This window comes from Gadus macrocephalus, chromosome 20 (assembly GCF_031168955.1).
Source record: "Gadus macrocephalus chromosome 20, ASM3116895v1".
Taxonomy (NCBI): domain Eukaryota; kingdom Metazoa; phylum Chordata; class Actinopteri; order Gadiformes; family Gadidae; genus Gadus; species Gadus macrocephalus.
In genome coordinates, this window is record NC_082401.1 from 8,784,626 (window position 1) to 8,811,816 (window position 27,191).

Sequence of the window (27,191 nt, forward strand, 5' to 3'; positions counted from 1 at the left end):
TTTTTAAAGAGGCCACGTAAGCCATGCTCTCTGATTGGTGGTTCAGTGTTCAGAACAACTCTTAAGCTAATGGTTACCTTGACAACAGATGTCCCAGATATACGTTTGAATAACTAGCATGTTACCTATGGGAAGGCCTTGTCTGTCTGTTTTTCTCAGTCGCTTTGGTACATTCCTCAGATCAGAATTGAAATTCTCAAAATTACCTGTTCAATCTTCACATCATTGTGTCACTTGCGCACATCAAAAAAGCAGTTTCTAATTTCTGTGAACAAGTTGCAAATGCTTTGGTACATTCATGCAAATGACTATGTACAATTATTTGCTCCTTCAAACATTATCAATTGCTTATGTCATGTTGATCAAAATGTATTGTAATGGGTCTCTATTGAATAGTCCCAATAGCCCCAAAAACATTTTAGGCATTAGTTCATTGCATAAGTCTTTAAATGCAAAATGGTTGAACAAGTTGTCATAATATGTCCAGCATATTTCTATACATTTCCATTAGACATTTTTTCTAAATCTGTCCTGAATTGGTCCACTGCTACCCGGTGATCCTGACTTTCTCTAAAGAAGGGAAATGTGTGAAGTGTGACGAACGATCCACCAGTTTACTGAAATAGCTCAAAGGTGCATCTCATGAACCATGAACTGGCAAGTATATATATAGCTGGGACACACAATACAATGTTACATTGTCTGACAATGGAAGGACTTGGACGGGGTCAACAGCCAGAGAGAAGAGAAAGAGGAGTGCGGCTGCGTGAATATGAGAATTTGTGGCCCAACAGACAGGAACGTCAGGAGGTGTAGGAAGACTGCCCTGTAATTCCTACAGAAATGCATGTACAGTTCACGCTAAGGGAGATTGTCCTATGTTCACCTTTCTAGCAATGACATGGTCTGTCAACAAATTACAGTACAAACAATCAAAGTGTAAATGTGAATCTTGTGTGAAAATTGTCTTCAAAACTTTAGCCTTAGTTGACATTAGAATATCCCTCCAAAGTACATTGTTATATTGACAACATGACTAAGCAATTTGACAGTCTTATCCGTACACAATGACACAAGGACTTGTCATTCTGATGGCACTGACATGTTCATTGACACAGATATTTAATTTGAGAGATTAACTAAGGATTTTGAGCAAGAGACTGGCTTTTGCACGTAATCCATGGTGTTTGGCTATTTGTACGAATTGTTTTGAGAAATGCATTTACTGTTTAGCAAATGTTGAGGATGATTCGAGAAATGTACAAAAGCGACTGAGAAAACTGTAAATCTCTCTGGCCCCCGCCCACTCTTTTGGATGGATGAGCTGTGGGGTGCACGAGGATTGTATGTGCACACACCACCGTGCACGGCTGTCTGTGTTTTGTTTAGGTCTGGAATAGTGTGTGTCTGTGTGCGTGTGTGGAGGCTGTGTGTGTGTATACGTGGAGGCTTCATTACCTGTAATAATATCCAAAATTAAGTGTTACTTTTCATTTGTTTTCAAACCTTTCAAAATTTTTCACTGCCAGCTGTAATGCACGTCACCACAGGTGTGTGTGTGTGAGTGTGTATGTTGGCGTACATGTGTGAAACCTTGTCAAACCCCAATGACGTTAATAATGATAACTTAATGTTTTCTATGCGCCTTTCAATACGCATAGAAAAAGTAACGTGTCCTTTAAACCAAAACTCTTTGTCTCTCTCTCACTCTCGCGCTCCCCTCCTCTCTGCCTGCTTCGCATGCCCGTGGTCTTCTTAATGGCTGATATCAGTCATCTCAGCCCTGCAATCCAGGATACAGGAAGTGGTGGCTAATTTTCCTCTGTGTTCTCCCCGGCCTTGTGTCGGATGTCAGTTAAAACCATTACATCTTTCTCTTTTGGGAGTGAGCTGGAAGTGTGCGTGTGCGTGTGCGTGCGTGTGCGTGCGTGTGCGTGCGTGTGCGCGTGTGTGTGTGTGTGTGTGTGTGACTGTGTGACTGTGTTTGTGTGTGTCGTCCACAAATTCTCTCCAGCTCCTTCTGGGCAGTGGTTGGCACAGCAGTCCTCACCCCTTGTTGCTTCCATGCCTCACTTTGACGCCTAACCTGCTGTCAGACATGTTCTGATCCCTTATATAATGTGTTTGTTTGCCTTAAGCTAATTAACATGGTTACGGGGGACGTGTGCAACGTCCTCCAACTCGCGTCTGGGAACTCCAGTGCAGTGTGGAGATTCATATTCAATTGGAAGCTAACTGACATTGTAAAGTACCAGATACATTATATTACTTTGGGTTTAAAGAAACTTGGTAGTATACATAGTATCACTGCATTACTTTTACCAAAACAAAGGAATTGACCATCAAACTACAACAGACCATCAAACTACAACAATTATCAAAATTGAATTAGTAAAGCCTTATCTATTAATTCATAACAGCTAAAAGCTGTATATTACTGTAACGCGTCCCCCTCAACACTGTGTAACTACAACACAGCTCACCTCCAAGTACCTTCACAGCGGTTTCAAGGATTTTAATTAAAGCGAGCCGCTGGTTGGCGTTGATCTGGTGGTCGGCAGGAGCTGAGGAAATGATCTCCTTCTTCGGGGAGAGTGTTTCTCGTAGTTACGGTAATTACAGATTGATACATTTATGAAGTGTGAGCTGGTTATTTCTGCTGTGAGGGGACTTTAATGTGTTTTTTTCAGGGGCGTATTGCTTTAACCATTCATATGTTATATTCATGCGTTTCCCGTCTGTGAGGTGGGGAGAAAAACATCAACTCAACACAGAATAAGAGCAGCGGCTGTGACTTCATATAAATATATGAATGTATGTATTGTATATTATACGTACTGCGGACGTTGAGGGATGAGGAGGAATCGGTTTTGGCGTGAATGTGTTTACACTGTAGTCACATTAATATTAGGCTACATGGAGGTATTCTTCTTCACCTCTCCACGTGCACGGGGTCTGGCGTGCACATAGGGTCATGGGGAACCAATCACGACGGCCCGGTTCTCTGCAGAACAGTGTGATGTCTGCTGTACCAACGTTTATGTATTTTTAAAACACCACTTGTGTAAATTGAAAGTTTTCCCATCTGGGGGAACCTGTCAAGTCGACTGTCGAGGATTTAATTTTCCTTTTTTTCTTTTTCCCCCTCCCAAAGATGCATGACCAGCAGGGCATGTTTGTAGAAAGTGTGATCCATACATTCTCCATGTTTTCTGTGTGTGTAAACGCAGCCCTGGTCACGGTAAAGACTTGCGTTGGCATTATGTGTTGACTTTCCACCGAGGGCCCAGCACGCGCTGCTCTGAGCCGGGGGGGGGGGGGGGACCCCACTGCCGTCAGGCCCCGGGGCCCAGCCTCCGCACCCGGTTATTTTTGGAGGGCCGTCGGGCTGGGCCCTGCACTGGGGGGGGGGGGGGGGGGCAGGCACTGGTTCTGAAGGGCCTCTAGTGCCATTAATCAGCTGTGGGCCCCCGTGGCGCACGCCGGGCCCTGGGCCCCTGCTCTGCCACACTGCAGCGCTCTGTTCCGCTCTCTCTCCTCGCGACGCACCACGGGGCGCTCGGAGGAACCTCATCAATCTCACCTGTCCAACACGTCAGCCACAGATTTAATCAAACGCTCCCCCGACCCCTGCACCCCCCACCCCGACACACCGCTCTGGGAGAAGAAAATAAATGAAGAAGAAGAAGAATAAGAGAAAGTCTTGCCCAACGCTTCTGGGCTCCATCCTCTCTACCGTACCCCACATCCCTCCATATTTCTTTTCTCTTTGCTTTTCTTTTCTCCCTCTTCTAACATCCATCACTCCTGCTCATGTGTGTGATTGCACGTGTGTGTGATTTGTGTGTGTGTGTGTGTGTGTGCTTTCTTTTCGGCAGTCATTCACACTTTGTCTCAAGCTGTGTGTATTCTGATAGGGCCTAGACAAACACACGCACACGGCGCTCTCTGGTTCTTTGTGGAGCCTGGATGCTGTTGAACCTGTTAGCTCCGTAAGCCCCGTAAGCTCTGTTAGCCCTTAAAGCCATGTTTGCCCTGATCAGTGAAAGGAGCTCTGTCGCTGGGACCACTAACTGGTCCCAGGTCGGGGGAGGAGGAGGAGGAGGAGGAGGAGGAGGAGGAGGTGGGCTATGTTCTGAGGAGAGTCTCCGCGTTCTGGTTCTGATGATGGCGGAGCTCACTGGGGAGACCTAGTCAGGAGCCAGACACTGAGCCCAGTGTGTAGAGCCTGGCGGGGGGTTAAGAGAGGATGGAGAGAACCCCCTGGGCCGGGCGGACGGAACCAGGGTTACAGGGACCGTCCTTAATCCCGAGGCCCACCGCTGGGCTTCCAAGGACGGGCTCAACCCCGACCAGCGGCACCCCTTCCTCCCCGACGACCCTTGACCCTCTGCGACAGGGGCTAATGAGCCGAGCGGCCGGCGGCCCCTGAATGGGTGAGGAGTAGTGTTGAGATGGACCCAGCGAGGAGCCCCGGCGGTACTCCGGGCCCCTCGTGGTCCCTACCAGCCCCTCCTCGGTGAGAGGGATGTCAGTGGGCCGCTCTGGGCCCCCCCCCCCCCCCCCCCCCCCCCGGGGTCAGATATGATCTATGAGGCCGGGGAAGCGGTCCAGAAACCGCCTGGAGAAGAGAAATGTGCTGTTTCACAAGTCGTAGCCCAACCAAAACCATGAGGACGATGATTAATGAGGCCGAGGCTGGCGGGAGGACGGACACCCAGACGCACCGGGAGAGAAGACCGGGACCCCCGTGTCTCCGCTCTTTACCCACGATGCTTAGAGCCGCGTTACGATGTGGACGTTCCCTCGAGTGACAGCTCGTGATGACGAGAGAAATATGGATCCTGGATTTTGATTGACCTGTCCTCAGGATGGAGGGACGGGCAGGAAGTCTAGTCAGGGTGGAAAGGGGAGGGGGAACAAGTTGTAGTTTGGATCTTGGCTGGGATTTTGGGGTTTTAGTGGAAACTTGCCTTTGAGTCCAAGAGAAGAACGTTTAGCGTGACTTGTTTCCCTGGCGACCATTGTTTTCCCTTCGGAGACCAGACCGCTGCAATGTGAGGCTGTTGGATTCAGCGCGGTGGCTTAATGTAGGAAAATGTCTGGTGGATGTAAACCTCATTATTACAGTTGTGTTTTTTTTTTTATGGCCAGTTGGCTGGAATAACGGATAATGTGTTCAGACAAATAAAATATCCACTCAAAAGAAGATTTTAAATGAGAATTGATGACCTATCCCAGGGAAGGTAATTCACTGAGCAGTCTATTGTGCGCTTTCACTTCATAATGTACTTGATGATAGTAACATGGGTTGTAGTGAGAGAGTTATAGAGCAGTCAAACTGCAGCACTGGGTTGGATGTGGTGTCGTTGAATTGCTGTGCCAATCTCTCCCATCCACTAATACGAGCTGTCACGACACGCACACACAAGCACAAAAACGTACACGTGCAGACACAGGAACACACATTCCCGGAAAGGGTCGACTGGTATGAAAAAAACACGGCCTCTGAGTGTGTGTAACCTTGTAGCGCTGGGTGTTAATGTCACACACACATGGGGCGTAATGCGTCCGCCATGTGGCCAGACGTGGATGCAGACGGCTTTCTGCACCTCGCTGGGCTACGGCGGCGTTGCAACTGTCGAGAGTAAAACACAAGCGAGAACACCCAGCGTTCCCGCCTCGCTGCCCCGGTGCATGTCATCAGCCAGCGTCCGGGTGCGGGACGAGGGAAGGTAGGGGAGGGATGGTGATGGAGAGATGACACGAGGTGTATGCGTGGTGCACCCGGAGCAGTGAGCCGTCACTGGTTAACGACTCGATCTATCGTAGCCAGGAAAGGCCAACAGTTAGGGTGTTTGACTCCCAGCTGAAAGGTTCTGGGTTCGACGGGCCTACCTGTAGGCATCCTTGAGGGAGATGCCCCCCCCAAACCCTACTTGCTCCTTAATGACATGTATTGAAATACAATCGCTTACCCAATGCTCGTCCTACCTACAAAAGAAAATATGCATCGTCCAGCGGCCTGTCACTTCAATGGTGCCTGTAAGACCCTTAAAATATCTAGACAATGCTCTAAAGGGGAAATTTGAAGACGTCGTCAAAGTCAAATGTATTTATCCCACCAGGGGGGATTAGGATGCAGCCAGGTATTAACAAACACACCATCAACAGGACACAGACTAAGATATCAGTTAGTGATGGAAACACCAGTACATAAAAAATACATAAGATACAGTGCAAATCGCTACATAGGGAGGCGAAGATAAGCAGTCGTGATGCACTGTTCGTGAACTGCAGTCCACCCATGGCCATGGGATTGGAAATCGTTTTGCCCTTAAGATGCTTTAGCTCTCTGAGCTTTTTAATTTAAACATATGGAGGTATTAGCCAAATTAGCACAAGTAGCTTTACGAATGCCGACTATTAATTTGTGTCTCAAATTGTGACCTATCTTCTGAAACATAAATGCCTCATTCAGCATTTCCCCGGTCAGAAGCAGAACATAGACCACTGCCACAGCCATACCCTGTTGTTCCGGCAGCTAGTTAGCCCAGCGGCTAGTTAACGTCGGCGCTGACTCTTTCTTTGAAGGCCGATTGGTTCAAATGACACCATTAGCATGTCTGCGTGGTAATGACCTGTCCCTTGAGTGGGGGCCGGGTGGGGGGGGGTTGGGGTCAGGGGGCGCTGGGGGGGGAACATGAGTTTGTGGTGTCAGCTCTGGGTGAGAACACACATTATCCAGAGCCCAAATGAGTCCTGACACCTCTTTAGAGGCCCTCGGCAGCAACGACTCCCTCCACTGCAATTACCCCCTTAGTAACGACACCATACCGGCTTCCTGTCTGTCCGCTCTCTCTACTTCTCTACCTCTCTCCCTTTACCCCGCTCTACATGTTTATCTCTCTCTCTTAACCTCGGCTCTAGGTCTGCCTAATTATCTCTCTTAATCTCTGGTTTACTTATTTCTTTGTCGCTCTTTCCCTCTCTGCTCTACCTCTACATATTTCTTTCTGTTTGTCTCTGTTTTGTTAGCCCATTCGCTCTCTTCGCCCTTCTTCATATCTCTCTTTTGCCCCTCTCTAACTCTGGCGCTCCCAGAATGCTGTGCGGTGCCGGGCCTCATGTCCAATCAAACGTGAAGCTGGGTGGGTGTGCTGTCAGGCCCTCTCTCAGCGGTACACGGACCACTATATCCTCAGGAAGTCTCGGTCTGGTCTCATCGGTTGTGAAGGCTTTTCCGTGTGGACTAGGGAACACAAATCCCCCCCCCCCCCCCCCCCCAGGCAGTGGTAGGGGGGTTTATTAGAAAATATTTGCAATTGAAATCTCCCCAGCGTGTTGTGTTAGAGTCTTGACCTGGTTTTAAAGGTTTTTGTATCAGGAAACCGACAAGGAGAACCATGCCGGCTTTCACTCCATGTTACACGCCGTTGTCTAATGTTTCCCAACGCGTTGCCATGTCAATACCGTTTTTCCACTAGCGATGCTATGCTACGATACACGATGTTCCACGCTAGAGTTCCATTACAAGGTACTGCATTTGATCCCCAGCATCCCCAGCATCCCCAGCCTACCTAGGGGGCCTGCCTTGACATCCCCTTTCTGCTTCCTCTTTACCAGCACTCCTTCGCGGGGTCCTGTGGGCAGTCCACAGGACGACCGGTCAGACCCGAGCAGAACCCAGTGTTGTGGTCTGATCCAGTTCACATCTAGTCTGATCCAGTTCTCTCCCTGCGTGCCTGGGGAAACCGGATCACCGTGGCCTGACCCAGCGCACAAGAGAGAACCACAATATTGACCCAGGCACTCAGATGTGAGCAGGGTGGAGTCCTGCCTACAGCTGTGGGAGTTCTGACCCAGTCAAATATCACAAGTGCTGAGCCAGTAAAACACAGATCTTGTTAGTGCTGTTGCTGATATGGCAGGTATCCTGGAGTCCAGACCCCCCCCTCGCTCTCTCTCTCTTTGCCTGCCACTTCCTCGTGTTCCTGGTTTCTCTGGCCCAGACACAGGCCTTGTGTTCAGGCTGATTGTTTAAGTGGTTCCTGGGGGGATCTAGCTGTGTTGTGGAAGGGTACAATAACAGCTCGCTCTCGCTCTGTCTCTGTCCCTCTCTATGTCTCTGTGTCTCTGTCTCTGTCTCCCTGTCTCTCCCTGCAGGTGGATCCTCCAGCAGGGGGCCGGGTGTTCTCTGGGATCCAGCCCACCGGCGTGCCCCACCTGGGGAACTACCTGGGGGCCCTTGAGACCTGGGTGTCCCTGCAGGACCGCTACCCCTCAGTGCTGTACAGCATCGTGGACCTGCACTCCATCACCCAGCCCCAGGACCCGGCCCAGCTCCGCCTCAACATCCTGGACATGGCCGCCTGCCTGCTGGCCTGTGGCATCGACCCCCAGAGATCCATCCTGTTCCAGCAGTCCCAGGTGGGCAGAGGAGGGGAGGAGGGGAATGGAGGGATTGAGGGGTGGTGGAGGGATGGACAGAAGAGGGAGGCATGGAGGGAGGCAGGGAGGGAGGGAGGGATGGGTGCATGGATGTGTTGGATCTGAGGTATGGATGTAAGCTGAGGTATTGGTCACACAGACACATAGACAGACACACAGACCAACACAACTGAGACTCACCTATAGTTTACATGTAGAAGACCGACAGGACTGCACCAGTGAGGGGGGGTGGGTTTAACCTGAAGCTGCATTATTAGGTAAAATGTACTGCTAAAAAATCAGTAATCAACATGATCGCTACTAATCCATGGACTACCTTGGATGGATGTTTCTATTAAACCTTGTGGTGTGTGCGCGTGTTCGTCTCTCTGCACGTTTGGATGTGTAGTTATGAAAACACCTTTTGGTTTGTCTCCAAGCATGTCATCAGGACAGTCGCCGCCTTCAGCGGTCTTCTCGGGTGTTTGTTTTCTCGCCAGCGGCTCCGCGGTGTTGACCAGACCCCCGCGCTGAGTCACAACTATCCGCGCTTTTTTTCCCCTAAGTTTTCTGGCACTCCGTCGACACTAATCCCACTTTTTCCACCCCTGACCGCGGATTGATTTGAGAACCCTCTCCAAAGTGGATGAATATAAAAAAACACCAGCATTGCGTTGCCGTTCGGAAGAACAAAGCTTAGGTTTCTTCAAATGATGACGTAAAATGGGGAAGGCGTGAATTACAATTATGTTTTCACTGTTCCAGAATGGATGGACAGCACATGTGTGTTTTAGTGCGGACTGAAAACACACACGCACGCACACAAGCACTCTCACACACATATAGGCGCACACGCACACACAAAGACACACACAGGCACACACACACACACACACACATTTACATACATAGGCATACGCCTATGCACACATACCTTTATAAAGGTAGGCACACACGCGCACACACACATGTATGTTTCAGTGGTTTGCGTTGGCAGTGTGAGGACCTCCTAGCGTCCCGCACCAGGTAAGGATAAATATGTCAGCGGACCAAAGAAAACAGCCTGCAGTTGACGCAGAGCTTTGAACGTGAAGCGCTGGTCTGTGCTCGTCAGTCTGCGTGTGTCCCATCAACAGTACACGCACATGCATGCCTATGGAAATGTGGGTTTGTGAAGGTGTGTGTCTTCAATCTATGGTTGCGTGTGCGCGCACATAAGGTAAGTAGATGAACTGCTAACAAGCACACACTGTCTGTGTGTGTGTGTGTGTGTGTGTTTGTGTGTGTGTACGTTTTTATCCGCGCACATCTTGACATCTCTCAGTGTTGGAGATGTGAAGGTTCTGGACGTGCAGAACCAGATGTTCTGCAGCGGTTTTATAGGGACTACTTGGCTCAATACTCACAAGCCTGAGAGAATCCAAACGACGCTAAACACACCCAACAGGACCGGCCTTTGCACGGCTTTCTGACTTTAATGTGACAGAATGTAACAGATTGTGAGCCACAAGAGTATATCAGCTTGATCCATATTCTGCTCTGCAGCGTCGGTGTGAGGCTCTCTGCTCACCTATAACAAAATTTGTTGATTTGTTTCGGCTAGCATTGGCAATAGCCCTCTCTACTAAACCTAACAGTAAATTCAATGTATTCACGTGAGCATTGGTGTCTGCATTATAAGTGAGTTAAACTACAGCATCCTCCTGGCCTAGTGTCTGCTCAACAAATCTCTCTCTCACATCTGCCCATCCTCTCTCTTCGTTTCTCTCGCAGCCTGCTTTCATGTCTGCTTTAGCTGATGGTTACATCATCCTCTTCCCAGAATGCTTTCAAAGTGGCGAGAGCGTTGTATCGCCAGCACTCATAAACGTCTGAAGATTTTTAATGGTAGAGACGTTTTTTTAGGGGGGAATGGAATTTGAATAGTCCACTGGCGTCTCTCACTGACAGTCTCTTTTACACACACACACACACACACACACACACACACACACACACACACACACACACACACACACACACACACACACACACACACACACACACACACACACACACACACACACACACAGCTGCTCGTAGGAGACTCACTATAGGTTTACCTGTAGCAGACTGCCCTTCAGCTGCGTGTTAGAGCAGCAGTACCCACCACTGCCACTGTGGGGCGCTGGGAAGTCATTTCTACTCAAGAAGGAGAGGAAATATCTGCCCTCCAGGCTTGTTATTTGAAACCCTGATAAACTGGTTCTTTCAGTGTTCATTTTATGTTTTTGATTTAAGGTGTTATTACTGGTTTGAAGACCCCAATGTAGTCCATCATGTGTGTGGGTGTGCTTGTGTTAGGTATCGGAGCATGCTGAGCTGTCCTGGATCCTCTCCTGCCTCACCACTATGCCCCGCCTGAGACACCTCCCCCAGTGGAAGGTAAAGAAGAACTCCTCTTATCTCCTTCTCCTTCTCTCCCTTATTCCCCTCCCTCTTGCTCCTCAGCCCCTTCTTACTCCATCTCCCTCTATCACTTCCTCCTCCTCCTCCCCTACCACTTTCAGTCAGTAGTGTTATTATTCTGCTATATGCTTGATCAGTCAGATCCGCCTTGAGCCACTTGGAGGTGTTCGATCCAGTAGACCAGCTGCTCTGGATAATGACATGTTGTTTTAACACAGGCAGCGCCCTCATTATATTTATTCAACCGAAAGACTGGGAGACAATCCATGTCCGGTTAGGACATGGATTGTGTATAAACAACATATAAACAACAAAATGATTGTTGTTTATATGTTCATTTGTTTGTTTCTTCCAAAAAATATTAAAGCTCTATAAACACTATTTATCACATCATTAAACATTTGAAACCAAAATAACCTTAATAAACAAAATCAACAAAGGCGTGTTACATACTGCTGTCCCATATTCAGAAATGCATATCACTACATAACTATACATATATTGTAATACAACATTGATCTTGCTCCCTAATTTCTATTCAAAGGTAATGTATTACCATGGGCAATGTACATTCATTACTAAATCATGTGAAAAGTAAAGATGGAAAATTAATACAATAATATGAAATAAATAAAATAGTCAAAAATACTATACAATCTTAACTCTGTCTGTCTGTCTGTCTGCCTCTCTCTCTGCCTCTCTCTTTGTCTCTGCCTCTCTCTCTGTCTCTGCCTTTCTCTCTGTCTCTTCCTCTCTCTCTCTTTCTGTTTCTGCCTCTCTCTCTGCCTCTCTCTCTCTCTCTGCCTCACTCTCTCTCTCGCTGTTGATCTCGTGGTCGTCCTACCGCCCTCCCTCCTCTTCCTCAGATGAAGAGTAAACAGAAGGGGGAGGGCAGTGTGGGTCTGTTCACCTACCCTGTGCTGCAGGCTGCTGATATCCTGCTCTACAGGTGAGTTCTGCGTGTGTACATGTAGCTCTGTCCTACTCATTGTTGTAACCCATCCACCATCTGCGTGTGATGGCAGTGTATGGATGTGACCTCATGCACACGACTCATGAGGCATTGTATAATCAGATGATTATCAGATAAATAAAGCATTTTTGTCCGTGAGTATCTTGTTTGTCATAATTGTATTGAAACAAAAAATGTGTTTGTGTGTGTGTTTGTGCATGTGTTCATATACAGGTCCACCCACGTCCCGGTGGGAGAGGACCAGGTTCAGCATCTGGAGCTGGCTCAAGACGTGGCCCGCATCTTCAACAACCGCTACGGGGACCTGTTCCCCGAGCCACGCCCCCTACTCAGTAATATATACACACCTGTTCCCTGAGCCCCGCCCCCCTACTCAGTAATATAGACACACCTGTTCCCTGAGCCCCGCCCCCCTACTCAGTAATATATACACACCTGTTCCCCAAGCCAAGCCCCCTACTGAGTAACATAGAGCCCATGGGACCTATGAGATCGAAAAAATATGAATGGGTTTCTGTATTTATTTATTTTTTTAAGGTTTTATCCTTTTTATTGTAGAGTAAGATAGACAGGAAGGTATAGAAGAGAGAGGGAAAGAAATACAGCAAAGGACCACGTCAGGAATCGAACCCAGGTCACTGCGGTAAGGACTAAGCCTTTAATGGTCACGCTTTACCCGCTGAGCCACCGGGGCGCCCCATGAAGGGGTTTCAATGGAGAGAAAGTAATTATTTTTCGGTCCCAGTCTTTATATGCCCTGGATTACACATATGTTGCTTGTGGATTTAAATGATAATTTTTGATGCAAAGAAAACTAAACATTTTCGTGAAGAAGTTTGATAATGTTAGGTTTTTTCCAAGGGGAGGATAAAAGCATCAAAAGAGGTCCACAATAAATGGTCACATGTGTAATCCGGGGCATATAAAGACTGGGACCAGAAGATAATTACTTTCTCTCCATTGATACCCATTCATATTTTTCGATCTCATAGGTCCCATGGGCTCTACCGGAAGGGGCTTGACTTCGGCACTCTATAATCACACCTGTTTCCTGAGCCACTCCCCTACTGAGTAATATATACACACCTGTTCCCCCGAGCCACTCCCCTACTGAGCAATATAAACAAATATATTAAATATATAAAAAAACAAAACATGTAAGTACGGAACAGATTTTACAATTCAAAAATATTATTTGAAAGTTAATAAATATTTGATCAATATATATTCTTTATGCTGCAGCATCTCAAACCTTTCTTGGAATCTCCTGAATGAATTTATTTCCAGGAACAAAATGTAATATTTGTCACTTGGAAAATGATATACTTGAGTATGGTGGCCCCAATAGCAAACCCGGCACACGCATTAAACACATAAAAAGTTAGTTGGCTCTTCACTGTTAAGCTATTTTAGCTCTAGTTGTTACCTGGGTCACCGAGCAACCTGGCACACACACACACACACACACACACACACACACACACACACACACACACACACACACACACACACACACACACACACACACACGTTGCCCAATGTATTCCCTTACTGTTGCACGGACGCAACACATGCACGCTAACATGCAGACATGTATTGATCTCAAAATGAGCATCTCTTTGGTGTCTGCCTGTTTATATTTCTGAACAGTCGCCCACACACACGAACACACACACACATGGCCACCATGTTCCCCTGCCATATGAGGACCTGTGGAGGCGCTGTGATTGTGTGTGATTCTCAGTCTCTTGGAGGAATAAAACGCAGCCTCTCATGCGTGGCCACAGCCCTGATTACAGAACTCTCCGGTCCTCACGTTTCCCAGCGATACGGCCATAATGGATATGGAAGGGATGTCCTCACGACGTCTGAAAACACAGCTCTGTGTGTGTGTGTGTGATGTCTTGAATGTGGATGTGTGCTAGTTGGTGTGTATAAAAGAGTGTGTGTGTGTGTGTGTTTGCGCGTGTTTGCGCATCCTTTTTCTCGGATATATACGGATGTGAACCCGTTGTACCCAGAACCGAGAGCGCGGTGGGGAAAGGCATGCTGGGTAACCAACCACAACCTGCTTCCTGTCCCCGCAGGCGCCACGCGTAAGGTCAAGTCCCTCCGAGACCCCACGGCCAAGATGTCCAAGTCGGACCCCCATGCGATGGCCACCATCCACCTCAGTGACTCGCCCGACGACATCATGCTCAAGATCCGCCGCGCCGTCACAGACTTCACCTCCGAGGTGACCTATGACCCTGCCGCGCGCCCCGGGGTCTCCAACCTGGTGAGCCTGCACGCGGCGGTCGCCATGGTGACGGTGGAGGTGGCGCTGGACCAGGCCCGGGGTCTGGACACGGGGGCCTACAAGCTGCTCGTGGCTGACGCCGTGGTGACGCGGCTCCGCCCAATCAGGGAGGAGATGGAGCGGCTGCGGGCCGACAGGGGTCACCTCGAGGTGGTGCTGGCCAAGGGGTCGCAGAGGGCCCGGGAGCTTGCGGCCCCTGTCCTCATGGAGGTCCGGCGAAGGGTGGGCTTCTCCTGAGTGCTGAAACTCGGTGCCCCAGTTGTGTTTAGCAAGGTGTAAGGGTGTAAGGGTGTGTGTGTGTGTGTGTGTGTGTGTGTGTGTGTGTGTGTGTGTGCGTGTGGATATAGCTGGGCTGTATCGTCACTACTCACGTTTTGATTGATCATCTGCTCTGATCGCTGAGACAACAGGTGGATTTTAAACCATATGGGTATTGGAAGATCCGATGGTAATGATAATACATGTATAAACATCTAAAGTATATTTATTTGTATATAGATTTATGTGTTTATATAATGTGGTTTTCGTTTTCGTTCGGTCAAACTGGTGTTTGGTATCTCTCTTTTAAATTTTGATTTACTGTGGCGTAAAATAATTAAATCTTTAATTAAATTCAAACATCTGTGTGCGTTTGCCTGTTTAAACCATTTATATTAATTTTATTATTTCACTAGTTCACCTTTTGGCTTCGTTTTTATTCCTCTTCTTGCCGTGGCTCAACTCCGTCTCGGATAAAATCACTCATTACACACATGGTCTCTGGCGACCTCCCCATTGACCACTTTCTTGGCCTGACGTCATCCAACTAACGAGCAAGTGGCTCGACACTGACTTTGATCATTTAGTTCATTAATGTTCTATTAGCCTATACAATAGTTACACACTCCTAGAACAACACACTTAAAATATGAATCTCGTATTTTTGTCGGGACATAAAGTCAGTCTTCAGCAATTTGGATGCCCACATGCACACACATCTCTCCTTTTAGAGAAGTAATCGAGACTCTGATCTGTGCAGGGTTCATAAACGCGCCATCAACCTGATCACCCCAAAACACCCATCACGTAGAAATCCCTCAGATTACGGAAGAAAAATACGTTCTTCTTTACGCGTCGCGATTTAGCGTTTGTCAGGCGTTTTACTGTCCTTACAGTTTTATTCATCCCATCTTCTCTCTGCACTGTGAACTTGTAATCTATTAGTTTTGCATTTGTATTTGTTTGTTTTTGCAATATCAAAAGAACCTTTCAAAAGTCTGTATTTCATGAAAAAGCAAGCTTAGCCCTATAGGTTTAAGTTTGTTTTAACTTGTAATATAAATCGTGTGAAGGATAAGTGTAGACCTTTGATCCAGAGCAAAAACGGACAACGTATTTCTTAGTGTCTCTTCATGAGAAACACTTTCATCCACAGCACATGTTGAGACTCAACCAAGTGTTGGAAATATTTATTTTATTTTGTCGAATAATGAAAAAAATAGAAGCTACACATGGTATGGCACGAGAATGAAAAGGTTGATTTTGAGTACACGTTAAACACATTTAATACAATTTATCTTTCATCCAAAGTTTATATTTTCAGCATATTGTAGTTTATATTTTATAACCCTAAGCGTTATGGTTTGTATTATATATAAAACATGTAGTTCACCTTTAATACACATATTGGCACATAATGGCATTATTTTATATTTTATATACTTTATAATGGGTTTCCTACAAAACATAATATATAATAATAGGCATACGCACCCACGCACACAAAATAAAGATTTGATGAACATATTTTATATGTTCACTGCAATGGTTTAGTTTGTATTATTTTACTGGTTTATAATTAATATTTTAAAGGCCTACAGCATTTTATTCAGTTGATGATATTTAATGGTTTACGCTTAAAGTTTTGTGGCTGATGTCTGTTCCGTGTGGCCTCGTATAATCGACTAGATTGACCACAGCCAATGTAAAGCTTGGCCCATGATTATCTCCGTGACTTACTTTATAGGCCTCTAGTTATGTGCCTATATTCTTAAACACATCTGTATTGGCGCGCTATAGTTGCCGCGGTGCTGCGTCGCCCCGGGCGCCCCCCGCCTCGCGCTTCCTGCGCTGGATAAAGGGTGTTAAACCAACCGGACAATGTCGTCATCCTGGACGCTTCATTTACGGCTCGTCGAGCCCCACATGTCGTCGTCGTCGTCGTCCCCCACACCCGGCATGCTCGAGTTCCCCCAGGGTCACCGGGGGTCAAAGGGCGTCTGGTACTAATTGAATATTAACAGTGCGTGCCTCGTCCCCTAGTCCCCCCAAACCCCCCTCCTCTCCGTGGTGGGTAGAAGCGCTTTTTGGGTGAGTCGTCCAGATAATAAGTGTTGCGTTAAAATAACAAATGTTTTAACCCCACTGTTTAATCTTCATCTCGTGTGTTTACTAGTGTGGTTTTACGCATGGTCCAAGAGCCACTAAACACGACTCAGGATGTGATCGGAACCAAACACTTCGATCATAGGCCTCGAAGCCAATTAAAGAAATGTTAGGCGAGATTAATGAGGATATTTGATGGATAAGGCCCATCATATTGTCCTGATCCGATATCAAGCACTGCATGCGCTTTAAAGCATCCACATTTTACAATCATCTCTTCGTTCAATTAATTCTGAATTACCTCGGAATTTTGAAGGTACGGCATTTATTATGTTCCCCATTTTTAATTGTCATAGTCTCTATCGAATTTTTTGATACATTATTTATTTTCGTTGCTCGTCATTTTGTTTTAAATAATGAGACGCGTCTCCAAAAAAAGTATGCATTCCTCTTCTCGGTCTTTGTTGTTTCTCAGGACATAGCGACAATCCTTTTTAATAATTGATCTAATTGTTTCTTATTATTATTATTAGGCTATATTATTTCAAAACGTTTATTTCAAAATCTTTAAACCATTATTTGAAATAGGCCGAAAACGACCTTACTAAATAATTAGATCCTCTGACGTATTTAATTAGAAGAGAGTCTAAAGTATAGACTAATTAAGGGTGCATTTGAAACTAATTTTTAACCCTATTTAAGTCTAAATTTGAAAAAAAAACATTTCTGCTTCTAATTTGAAAAAGCACACCATTCATAATCAATAATTAATAAACGTACGTCTTATAGTCGTTCACATGGATACATCGCAAAGCTTTTCATCATCAGGCTCAACCACAACTTATTTTATATAGCCTAATGAAAAATAATTGGTGATGACAATCGCCTTTTAATGATTAAATAGATGATAAATAACTTGGTTCTGTCCCTAAACTTCAAACCACCAAAAAACAATATAAAAAAACCCACCGGAGCTGTTTCCTCATCGACCAAAGCAGAACCGTGTTTAGCGGGTTGGATACCTGGCCTGGACGCGTCGCTCGGGTCAAAGCTCCGCGCGCTCCTCTTGTCGATCCCAGACCTGCATGGGAACCATCTGTCACTGAGTTGGAAGAACCGGTTAAAAAAAAAGTGTGCCATCACTGGTTTCCTATACTGTGTTGGGAGAGACCCAGTATAGTCGAGAAAGAGCGGGTCGTTGGAGAGAACCAGTAGCGGAGTGGGAGAGAGCTATCGCCGCGGCGCTATCAGGGGCCACCTGTCGGGATTGATCCTGGTTGAGCTCCTCAGCTGCCGGGGACCGATGGCTGGAGAACTTTCCAAATCTCCCCACAATCATAGCCCCAGGTCCGACCTCAGGTAGCGCGGGACGCTCTTATGAGTGTAGTTGTCTATGTCATAAAAAGGGTTTATATTACTAATTGTATTCCTGTGTGGTATTGGATAATATGGACTTTATTTATTTTTGCATTAGTGAGTGTCAGCCTTTGACTGTGTCTTAACACATCAAATTAAAACCCAGGGGTTGTATTCTGAAGTTTGGAGGCCTGTTTCCTCATCCACCTTCAAACTTTGCGCACAAGAATCAAACACCAAATATGTCATCACAACGCACGGAATGAAAAACATAAACTGATCTGTTTGTGTTCATTGACAGATTATTAAATTCTTAATCAAAACTAAAGCCCGTTATCGCTCTATTAAGTCGAGTCAGTCCATCTGACGTCGGGCGGCCGAGGTCCGCCGCGTTCCTATGCTCTCATTGGTGCGCGTTTTTTGGCTCGCTGCTTAGCCCCGCTTTCCATTGGTCTGCCGGGGTTGACAGTGAGCCACGGGGCGGGTCCCAGTGTATGGAGAAAGCCCCGAGAGCACAAGTGGGTATCAATCAGACAGAGTCGGACCGACAGAGAGAGAGAAGCTGCGAGGAAGAAGTCAGACGCGGACAAAGAAAACAAAACGCGCTGGACGACGCACGACGATGGCAACACGCGCGGGCCAAGACGTTTGACGCGGCGTCGCCTAGACGTAGTTGGGATTACTTTTGGTGGCACTTCGGTGAGTTTCGCGTTGTAAACATTGTCGTGCGCGTGATTTTTTCTGTTGTTGCTGTGTGGACGGAGTTCTCGCTCCCCCGGCCCCGCCTCCCTCCCGTGGATTTTGCGCGGACAGACAGAGATGAGTGACAGGAGGCGCTCCGCCGCCGCGCTGAGCTCGAGAGCACACGCCTTCTCCGTGGAAGCGCTGATCGGCTCGAACCGGAAAAGGAAGCTCCGGGGCTGGGAAGACAAGGATCTTGAGCTGTCCATGGAGAGCCTCGCCACCGGCGGACCTCTGGGAGACCCGGAGGACCGCGCGCCCTGCCTGGACATGGAGCCTGGTCAGTGCGCACGCAGCCCCGTCCTCCTCTCGCGCAGCCGTGGCTGGCGCGCTGTTGAAGTTAAAAGTCAACAGATTCAACTTAAGTGTCTTAAAGTTGTGTTGTTTGAACCTCTGGCGAAGGGTTTGAGTCTCGAGACGGTAGAGGATTGTAATGTTACGCCGAGGCCTCGAGCTGAGGTAGAGAGAACAGGCTGCTGATGGATGGACTGAATAAGGCTATGTTTTTATAATCTACTCTTAAATTATAGTTGATACTATGAGGAGTATGCTATTACCAAGACTACGAGAAGTGCTGTTATTTGTGACTGTTCTTCGAAACATCCGTTTATTTTATTATATGCTAAAGCCTGGTAGTAAATCGCCATTTCAATACGGCCTAAATAGCCTATTAAATCACAGTATTTTCTTTATTAATTGTCATAATTATTATTATTGTTATTATCATTATTATTATTATTATTATTAATATCATTATTATTATTATTATTATTATAAGATAGTGGTATCATTGTTATTTTCTGTCAAAGCCCGTTGCGCAAGTGATGCTCCATCGTGCGCAATCTTAGCCGTCTTTCTAAAAATGGGCTTGTCAGCATTGTTATAAAGTAGGTCTTTAATGGTAGAATAGGCTACATAATATATAAAATTACATTTGGCCCTGCGCTGGCCTGTCTCAGTCCTAGGCTGTTCAGGTCACGCAGGCTAGTGTCCCAAAACTCGTAGGCTCGATGGAGAAACTGGATGAAACCAAAGCAACATGTTGCGTTAAAGTGCGCATGATGATAGCTGATGAGGACAGATCTGCGCCTTTGGACGGTTCGACGTGCATTCAATGGGCCTTTCTTCTGCTCCCTGGGTTCTTTTGATATTGTTTGGCATTAAAAACGCACACACACACACGCACACACGCACACACACACACACACACACACACACACACACACACACACACACACACACACACACACACACACACACACACACACACACACACACACACACACACACACACACACACACACACCGAACACTTTCATTCAGACTTCCGAGTCTTCATGCATCGCTCTTTAGGCTGTGTACATTTTCAAAGCATATTCTAACGGGTTATCCTTTAATCGTACAGTAATAATACAAATGCAAATCATTCATGTCGCGGCATCGTCTTATTCGGTCCCTCGGTGGAGGTCCAGGGGTCATCACGGAGAGTTTCCAAAACATACTTGAACTTGAAAACCTCAAAGAACAATCGTTTCCAGAACACACTTCAGTTGAAAGGAAATAACGCAGTAGTTTAACCTCCAAGCTCCACTGTCTCCACTTACTCAGCTCCGTCTGGGCCAGCCGCTATACTGGCGAGGAACACCAAGTAGCCTACCACTAGTTCTGAATTAGTCTGCTCATGTCCTGAACCTTACACCCCTTGTGAATTTCTTGTGAAAATGGCCCTATTCGTAATTAATTCAGTTGATGTCGTGTGGCTTCAATAGTATACTTTATAGCATGGTCCTAGACCTTACATTTGTTACTCGACTACCATTATATGGACATTATTTGAAGAACTGCAGGTCTGCAAATATGATCCATGTGTCCCGAATATTGTACATGCACTTCACAATATGTATAAATAAACCAAAAGTGAAAATATGCTTGGTAGCCTAGTTGTAGCCTACACAAAACACTGCGTACATGAAACAATATTTGAAATATGTTAAATTGTACTGGTCGCCGGATCACACCTCACACGCAACAACCGGTCTGTGGTGAACGTATCATTTGATTCAGGCGCATTCAATATTCTAGGCCCATTATGGGTTAAGTGTCGCGGGTCATTTTAAGCTTGCTTCCCCCGGTCTCTGTGAAGTCCACCGGGTAATGTTATTAGTCTGGTTCCTCCTCGTGTCGTCGGCCGGTGGTCTGTTGCACCGGCAGGTCTCTGCTGGGTCTTTGCGGTCACATCGTTCGGTTTAGCGGGGGTCTTTACGGAGCAGCGATGCTTTCAGCAGACTGCTGCTAGGAGGTCTTTATTAGCTGTAGAGACCCGGGTTGGTTATAAAGTGTGTGTGTGTGTGTGTGTGTGTGTGTGTGTGTGTGTGTGTGTGTGTGTGTGTGTGTGTGTGTGTGTGTGTGTGTGTGTGTGTGTGTGTGTGTGTGTGTGTGAGTGTGTGTGTGTGTGTGTGTGTGTGTGTGTGTGTGTGTGTGTGTGTGTGTGTGTGTGTGTGTGTGTGTGTGTGTGTGTGTGTGTGTGTGTGTGTGTGTGTGTGGTGTGAGTCCGCCGAGGCCCAACCATATTGTGGAAAGTCTTTATTCAACTGCCTATCGGACACAATCCAGGTCATATATTTACTTACTCTCCCAATAGTCTATATATTCTTTATGGTGCAGCAGCACCAGAATTTGCAAAGCGTTCATGTTATTCGGCTTATCTTGGCCCTAAATAAACGTACAAAAAAATCTAACTTTTAATAGGTGTATAAAAGAGGGACGTCGGATGCTGCGGAGACTACAGTGTTTCTCTGGACAGGAGCAGGTGAGCCCCGCGGTACGGTTTGGGTTACCCCGCAATTTCACGGCTGGCAGCATGCTACAGCCCGCCTGAAATATTCCGCTCTGACGTCGTAAATTACAGCCCTCCTTCCTAAATTCAATGAAGCAATGACGAAGTGGCCTCTTGTACAATATAAACGTCACAATAAGAGACCCGCCGAGCTCCAGATGTGCTGTTTAGCTGCTCCCCGCTGTAGTGCACCAAAAGCCCAACTCGAGGGTATGGGGAGCACCGGGGCAGCGGGTCTCAGTACCCGGAGTGAACCCCACCAACACCGGAGAAGCCTTCCGCTAAGAGTCTTCGCTGTGTTAAACTGTGAGGGTCTTATCATGGGGGTCCGACTCCGAACGAAAGAGAGAGACGGGTTTATCATCAAGCTAGAACAGGAAATGCAGTAGCATATATGCTGCGCTTAATTTCACTAATGGGAAATTAAAGTAGGCTACCGTAATCTCTTTCAGGCTCTACATTATGCTACCGTAAGTAACTGATCTTCACTGGGTATCTCAACGGAGGCGTGTGTGTTGTTCAATTGGTCTCTTTCCGTCTTTCATAAAAAGAAAATGGAGCCTATTTTTTTATTCGACGTCCTTAATCTCATTTTCCTCCCAGATTTTCTTTGCCAGATGTTGAGCGGTTGTGATGCCAAATCAATATATTGTAATTTAACTTCAACAAACTGTGATTCTACTGCATTTAAAATGCATTTGATGGACGTCTACCAGTGTGTGTGTGTGTGTATGTGTGTGTGTGTGTGTGTGTGTGTGTGTGTGTGTGTGTGTGTGTGTGTGTGTGTGTGTGTGTGTGTGTGTGTGTGTGTGTGTGTGTGTGTGTGTGTGTGTGTGTGTGTGTGTGTGTGTGTGTGTGTGTGTGTGTGTGTGTGTGTGAGAACCAAGAGCAGCCGACGTTATTTCTGCTGACGATGGGATTTTTATTTCTGAATAATATTATTATTATTATGTCCGTTTGTATTTTCTCTGCGCAGTGATGTCACCTAAACAAGGACCCAGCTTTCCGTGAGGCCTGAGATTAATTGTATAACAATAAATCCAAATTCATCATCATCTTCAAACATTTTAAACTTTAAATATATCTAATAATTAAATATTTCCCTGAGTGAGGCAGAACAATTACAAACATGCATACATGCATGAACACACAACCTTTTTTTATCGTTTAATGTGCACATATTCAAGCATATAAGCAGGTGAACACGGGTGCGTCAACGTGTGTGTGTGTGTGTGTGTGTGTGTGTGTGTGTGTGTGTGTGTGTGTGTGTGTGTGTGTGTGTGTGTGTGTGTGTGTGTGTGTGTGTGTGTGTGTGTGTGTGTGTGTGTGTGTGTGTGTGTGTGTGTGTGTCCATCATGGCTATGTTTTGTGGGAACATATCACATTGGGATGTTACTTCATTCACCCCTCTCTTTACCTCCCTCTCAAAATTAAATATAAATGTTAATGTGATTACATTGACAGAGTAAGACGATATGAGGTAATGGACGGACAGGGGAACATTAATCTCCCTCTCCCCCTCTCTCTCCCTCCCTCTCTTTACCTCTCCATCTCTCTCTCTCCCACTCTCTACCTCTCTCTATCAATAGCTTTAGTCAGTGAGTGAGTGACACGTTGCGCGTGAAGGCGACAGCGCGATAGAACGAGTCAGCAACTTGACAGGCCGATTCACGTAGTGTACTCCGCGTGCATTTCTCACTTTCTTTTTTTTTCTTTTCTTCTTCTTTCTTTTATTTATGTAAGTGCACGAGCATGTGAATTCGACTCTTGGCTCGCGGGGCTCTGCGGTGGCTGCCCAGCCTTCGCGGGCAGCGATCCATTTGCATAATAACCGTATTTGTATGCGCCATGCTCGCGCCAAGTCGAGACTCTCAATAAATAATAACGTTATTAGATTATTCTGGGCGGGAAACTGTTGAGGGATGTGCTTTATAGACTATAGGCTAACTTTAAATTATGCATATATATATATATATAGGCCTATATATATATATATATATATATATATAGATAATTATCTTCAACCAGTAGGCCTAATTTGATAGATCTAATCTAATGTTAGGCTTAATGTGGGCCCATTTGAAATCCGTAGGCTACTATATTATATGTGCAAGGAATTACTGACTTTGATCCAATTTCACTAAAGGATCATGAGGGTTTAGGAGGTAGCCCAGGCCTACGTATTCACGGAGGTTTCCTCGCCAAAAACACATCTTTACAGCTTTCCGCAAATATTATTTTGGGTTATGTGAGAATAGGTTTAATTTCGGTGGAACTCGATATCTTGGTGGCAGCTGTAGCTCTACACTCCTTGCAAAAGCTAAATAACTATCGCCGTGTATTTTTAAATCACCCCAAAGCCCCAATGGCTGACTAGTCTTCGCTCCAAATCGGAGACGGCAGGTGATTTCCAGCTTGCTGTTCGTTTGCGCCAACTTTCCTGCATGCGGTATTAATATTCCCGCCGTTTCATAATAATGTTTATCTCCTCCTCCTCGTTGTCCTCCTCCAGACTCCGAGGCGAGTCCCAGCTCAGACGGAGAGGGTCTGGCCGAGAGGACGTCGTGCTCCTTCGGCTCCCCGGCGGACTTGGCCCCTGTCGCGGTTGCCTGCGAAGCTTCACCCCCGGCCTCCATGGAGGAGATCCACGTGGAGCTCCAGTGCGCGGACCTGTGGAAGCGTTTCCACGAGATAGGCACGGAGATGATCATCACCAAGGCGGGAAGGTGAGGGGGGCTCGAGCTGACCACGAGGCACGTTAAGGGAACGCGCGTCTACAAAACTGAAGTCATCGTTTTTAAAACACTTTTAACCATAATATGCTATACTATTGGACCGGCTTGATTTGATTAATGAGATAATACCAGCTAGTTTTAAATAAAATAAATACGAAGAGGCTAATAATAACATTTAATAATACATATTTTTACACACGCGTAAAAACACCACTGGCGTAAGGCCTTGCGTGCGCGCGGGTTAAGCCGTATGACGGCAGTATTCCTCGTGCACATTTGCCAGGGCCGGTTAGTAATAATGTGTTGCACGTGGACTGTGCAGAGGTGCGGACATGCAAGAGGCCCTGTGCTGTGCACGACGCGTCGATCCTGCTGCTGACGTCAGAGAGTGTAACAGAAAAAGAGAGTTTAGGCCTACGTTTCTAATGAATCGATTCGAAACATGTTTTTGATTTTCTTGCTCTTTTGAGCAACAATTAGAAGGCAAACAGAGCATATAAATTGACCCCAGGTCCCAAGCCCCCTGTAGACCCCCACGGAGCCCCTCCCCCGCCCGGGGCCCGTTTCCACACCGAAAGAGAGTTATTATTATTTATAAGCTGCAAGTTTTTATTATAAGTGAATGGTGCTTCATTTCCATTAAATGTTTTGTATTGGGCTTGGAGACATTCGAGAATAATGCATAGATTCTTAGTCAAGATGAACTGCTATTTTACGACAAATATTTAGGGTACGTTTATCTGCAATGGATGTTTTATGGGTAAAACGGTTTTGGAGAACCTCGAATTCACATTTATTCCAAGATAGAGCTATTCGATTCATGTTGGCCCTTTTTGATTTTTGTTTATACTTTTTCTTCGATTAGCCTATAATAATTGTAGCTTGCACATAATGAATCACTTGTATTGTACTGGGACTAATATATATGTATTCATATTGTGTGCCATTCATTTAAAATAGAGAAAATGGAGGCTTGCCTTCTCAACCGCTTCTAGTTAAGAAGTATTTTATGAGTTAGTTAAGAAGGGTAACCCTCTCGTAAAGACCAGCCCTTACGACTTTTCGACCAGAATCACTTTGTGCTTTCTGTGTATAATAACCCATAAACCCATAGATCCCCAGAATTCAGAGTTCTCCGGATTTATTGAAACCAACCCTGCTTCCATTAAGAACAGATTAACGACATTTCAATTAAAAGTCGGAAATATAAAATTGTAAGTGCAAAAGTCACATTATTTCAATATCCAATTCATAGAGCCAGACCTTCAGAAATGTAGGCTATAACATAGGCCTTAATGGATGTATTCAAACTATAGATGATATGCATTCATGTAGTACACATTTATTTATACATTGAACAAAGCAAGAAAGCAAGAGAAATGTAAGATTGAAGAAGAGAGAGGGTGAAAAAGAGAGAGAGAGTCAGAAAAATAGATAAATAAAGATTGAGAGAAACAAAGAGAAACAAACAGACAGTACCGTTCCTCATGGCCTACAGCAGTGTCTTTCTAATTGAGGTATCACATGGGCCCCTCCACCTGGCCTCTCCACGCCGGGGACAGGGTGACCTTGCCGGCTGTTGCGTCACTGCAGCCGGCCGCAGTGCTTGGACGCCCGCTCCTCCGGGGGGGTACGGATAATGCGCTATCCCCTGCTCCTGCTACAAGTTAACAATGGTCTGCTGCGTGGCCAGTTTAGTTTCAGTGTAGGAGATTTGGGTCTTCAAATTATCCTGTTTTAATGTCAATTTATTTGAGTATCTGTTTAGTATCTAATTTGAGTGTCAAAAGGGTTAATTTCATTTTCATGTATAGGCTAATTAAGTCAAGAATAGAGCTAACCAAAGTAAATCATAGAGGCCTCTCTGTAGTTATTTCATCCTCAGCTTTTTTTAAAAGGTTATTTTAGGGAAAAAATCGAAAACAATGAGAACATTTAGGAATTCTTTTTTTGGATTTTCATTTATTTTGTCTTGTTTTTTGACATGTGAAGTAACTTGGACAAGAGTTTACACAGTACTTTAATGAACAGTTAACAGCCCATACGGGACCATTTTAACTGAGCTCCTGGTAAACTACATGTCTTTAATTCTAACCTAATATTATCTGATTTTAATTCAAATATATGTATGTAGCAAAATAATTAAATATAGGGATTAAGGCACTTTAATAAATATTAAAAATCGAAACAAAAAAATATACAAAATAAGATAAAAAAAAATGAAAAATAGTATTGAAGCATTAAGAAGGGGCAAGGGCTAGTGCAGTGGTTAGGATGTCAGACTCCCAGATAACAGATATAGACATCGAAGAAGCCCTAACCCCTACCTTATTCCTAATGACGTGCTGCATCTTAATGAAATTCTAATCCACTTTGGATAAATGTGACTGCTAATTCTAATAGTTTTTAGACTCAAGGCATTTTCTGCTGCAGTGTATTCTGATGGTTGGGACTGGGAGGTGTTGTGGTTTTAAGCGTTTGAGCCCGCTCCTGTCTCCCCAGACGCATGTTCCCGGCCATGAGGGTGAAGATCCTTGGTTTGGACCCCCACCAACAGTACTACATTGCCATGGATATCGTCCCCGTGGACAACAAGAGATACCGGTACGTGCTGCTGAGCTTCTCACCCTCTCTCCACACAACTATTCACTGGTCAGCCACAGAAGAACATTCATATAGGAATTTAATTACTACATTACATATTGAATCAGCGCTTCGGCATGTTTACTTTTAGATCCGCCATTTTGTCTGAGGTTTTAACAGTGATACAGCTGTCCGTTCTTCAGCAGTGAAAACAAAGGGGTTCTCATAGACATAGTGAGCCCCTCTTTAAAGCCAAGCTGACGTTTCCTCTTCACGATGGTTTCTTTCTAATGTAGGTTATTGTCCTCCATAACCCTACTGGAGAGTCAGAGAGAAGTTAGATGTTAGAGGAGAGCTTAGTTTCTCATTATTGATGCAAGTCGTCAGTAAGGCCTACGATGCCACGTTGAGGTCTAGATTTCTGGC

At 45.8% G+C, this 27,191-nt stretch overlaps 2 protein-coding genes across 2 annotated transcripts in view; both read left to right on the forward strand.

The window, feature by feature from the left end:
- wars2 (tryptophanyl tRNA synthetase 2, mitochondrial) overlaps positions 1-14,768 on the forward strand; it is a 15,753-nt gene extending 985 nt beyond the window's left edge. Inside the window, exons 2-6 of the mRNA XM_060040078.1 lie at positions 8,167-8,430; positions 10,774-10,854; positions 11,745-11,827; positions 12,065-12,183; positions 13,939-14,768. Coding sequence (XP_059896061.1) covers positions 8,167-8,430; positions 10,774-10,854; positions 11,745-11,827; positions 12,065-12,183; positions 13,939-14,387 — 996 coding nt within the window. The 3' untranslated portion in view covers positions 14,388-14,768. The remainder of the gene's footprint in view (positions 1-8,166; positions 8,431-10,773; positions 10,855-11,744; positions 11,828-12,064; positions 12,184-13,938) is intronic.
- Positions 14,769-18,271: 3,503 nt separating this feature from the next.
- tbx15 (T-box transcription factor 15) lies at positions 18,272-26,940 on the forward strand. The gene is made up of 3 exons (XM_060040594.1): positions 18,272-18,891; positions 23,960-24,173; positions 26,685-26,940. Exons 1-3 carry the CDS (start codon positions 18,690-18,692, stop codon positions 26,914-26,916), a joined length of 648 nt encoding a protein of 215 aa, XP_059896577.1. The 5' UTR covers positions 18,272-18,689; the 3' UTR covers positions 26,917-26,940.
- Positions 26,941-27,191: the final 251 nt, after the last annotated feature.

Excerpts from the sequence above, each read along its gene's own strand:
- tbx15 (XM_060040594.1), top strand. The coding sequence starts at position 18,690 with ATGAGTGACAGGAGGCGCTCCGCCGCCGCGCTGAGCTCGAGAGCACAC. Across the intron at positions 18,892-23,959 it reads CTGCCTGGACATGGAGCCTG|ACTCCGAGGCGAGTCCCAGC; the intron begins GTCAGTGCGCAC and ends GTCCTCCTCCAG. Across the intron at positions 24,174-26,684 it reads ATCATCACCAAGGCGGGAAG|ACGCATGTTCCCGGCCATGA; the intron begins GTGAGGGGGGCT and ends CTGTCTCCCCAG.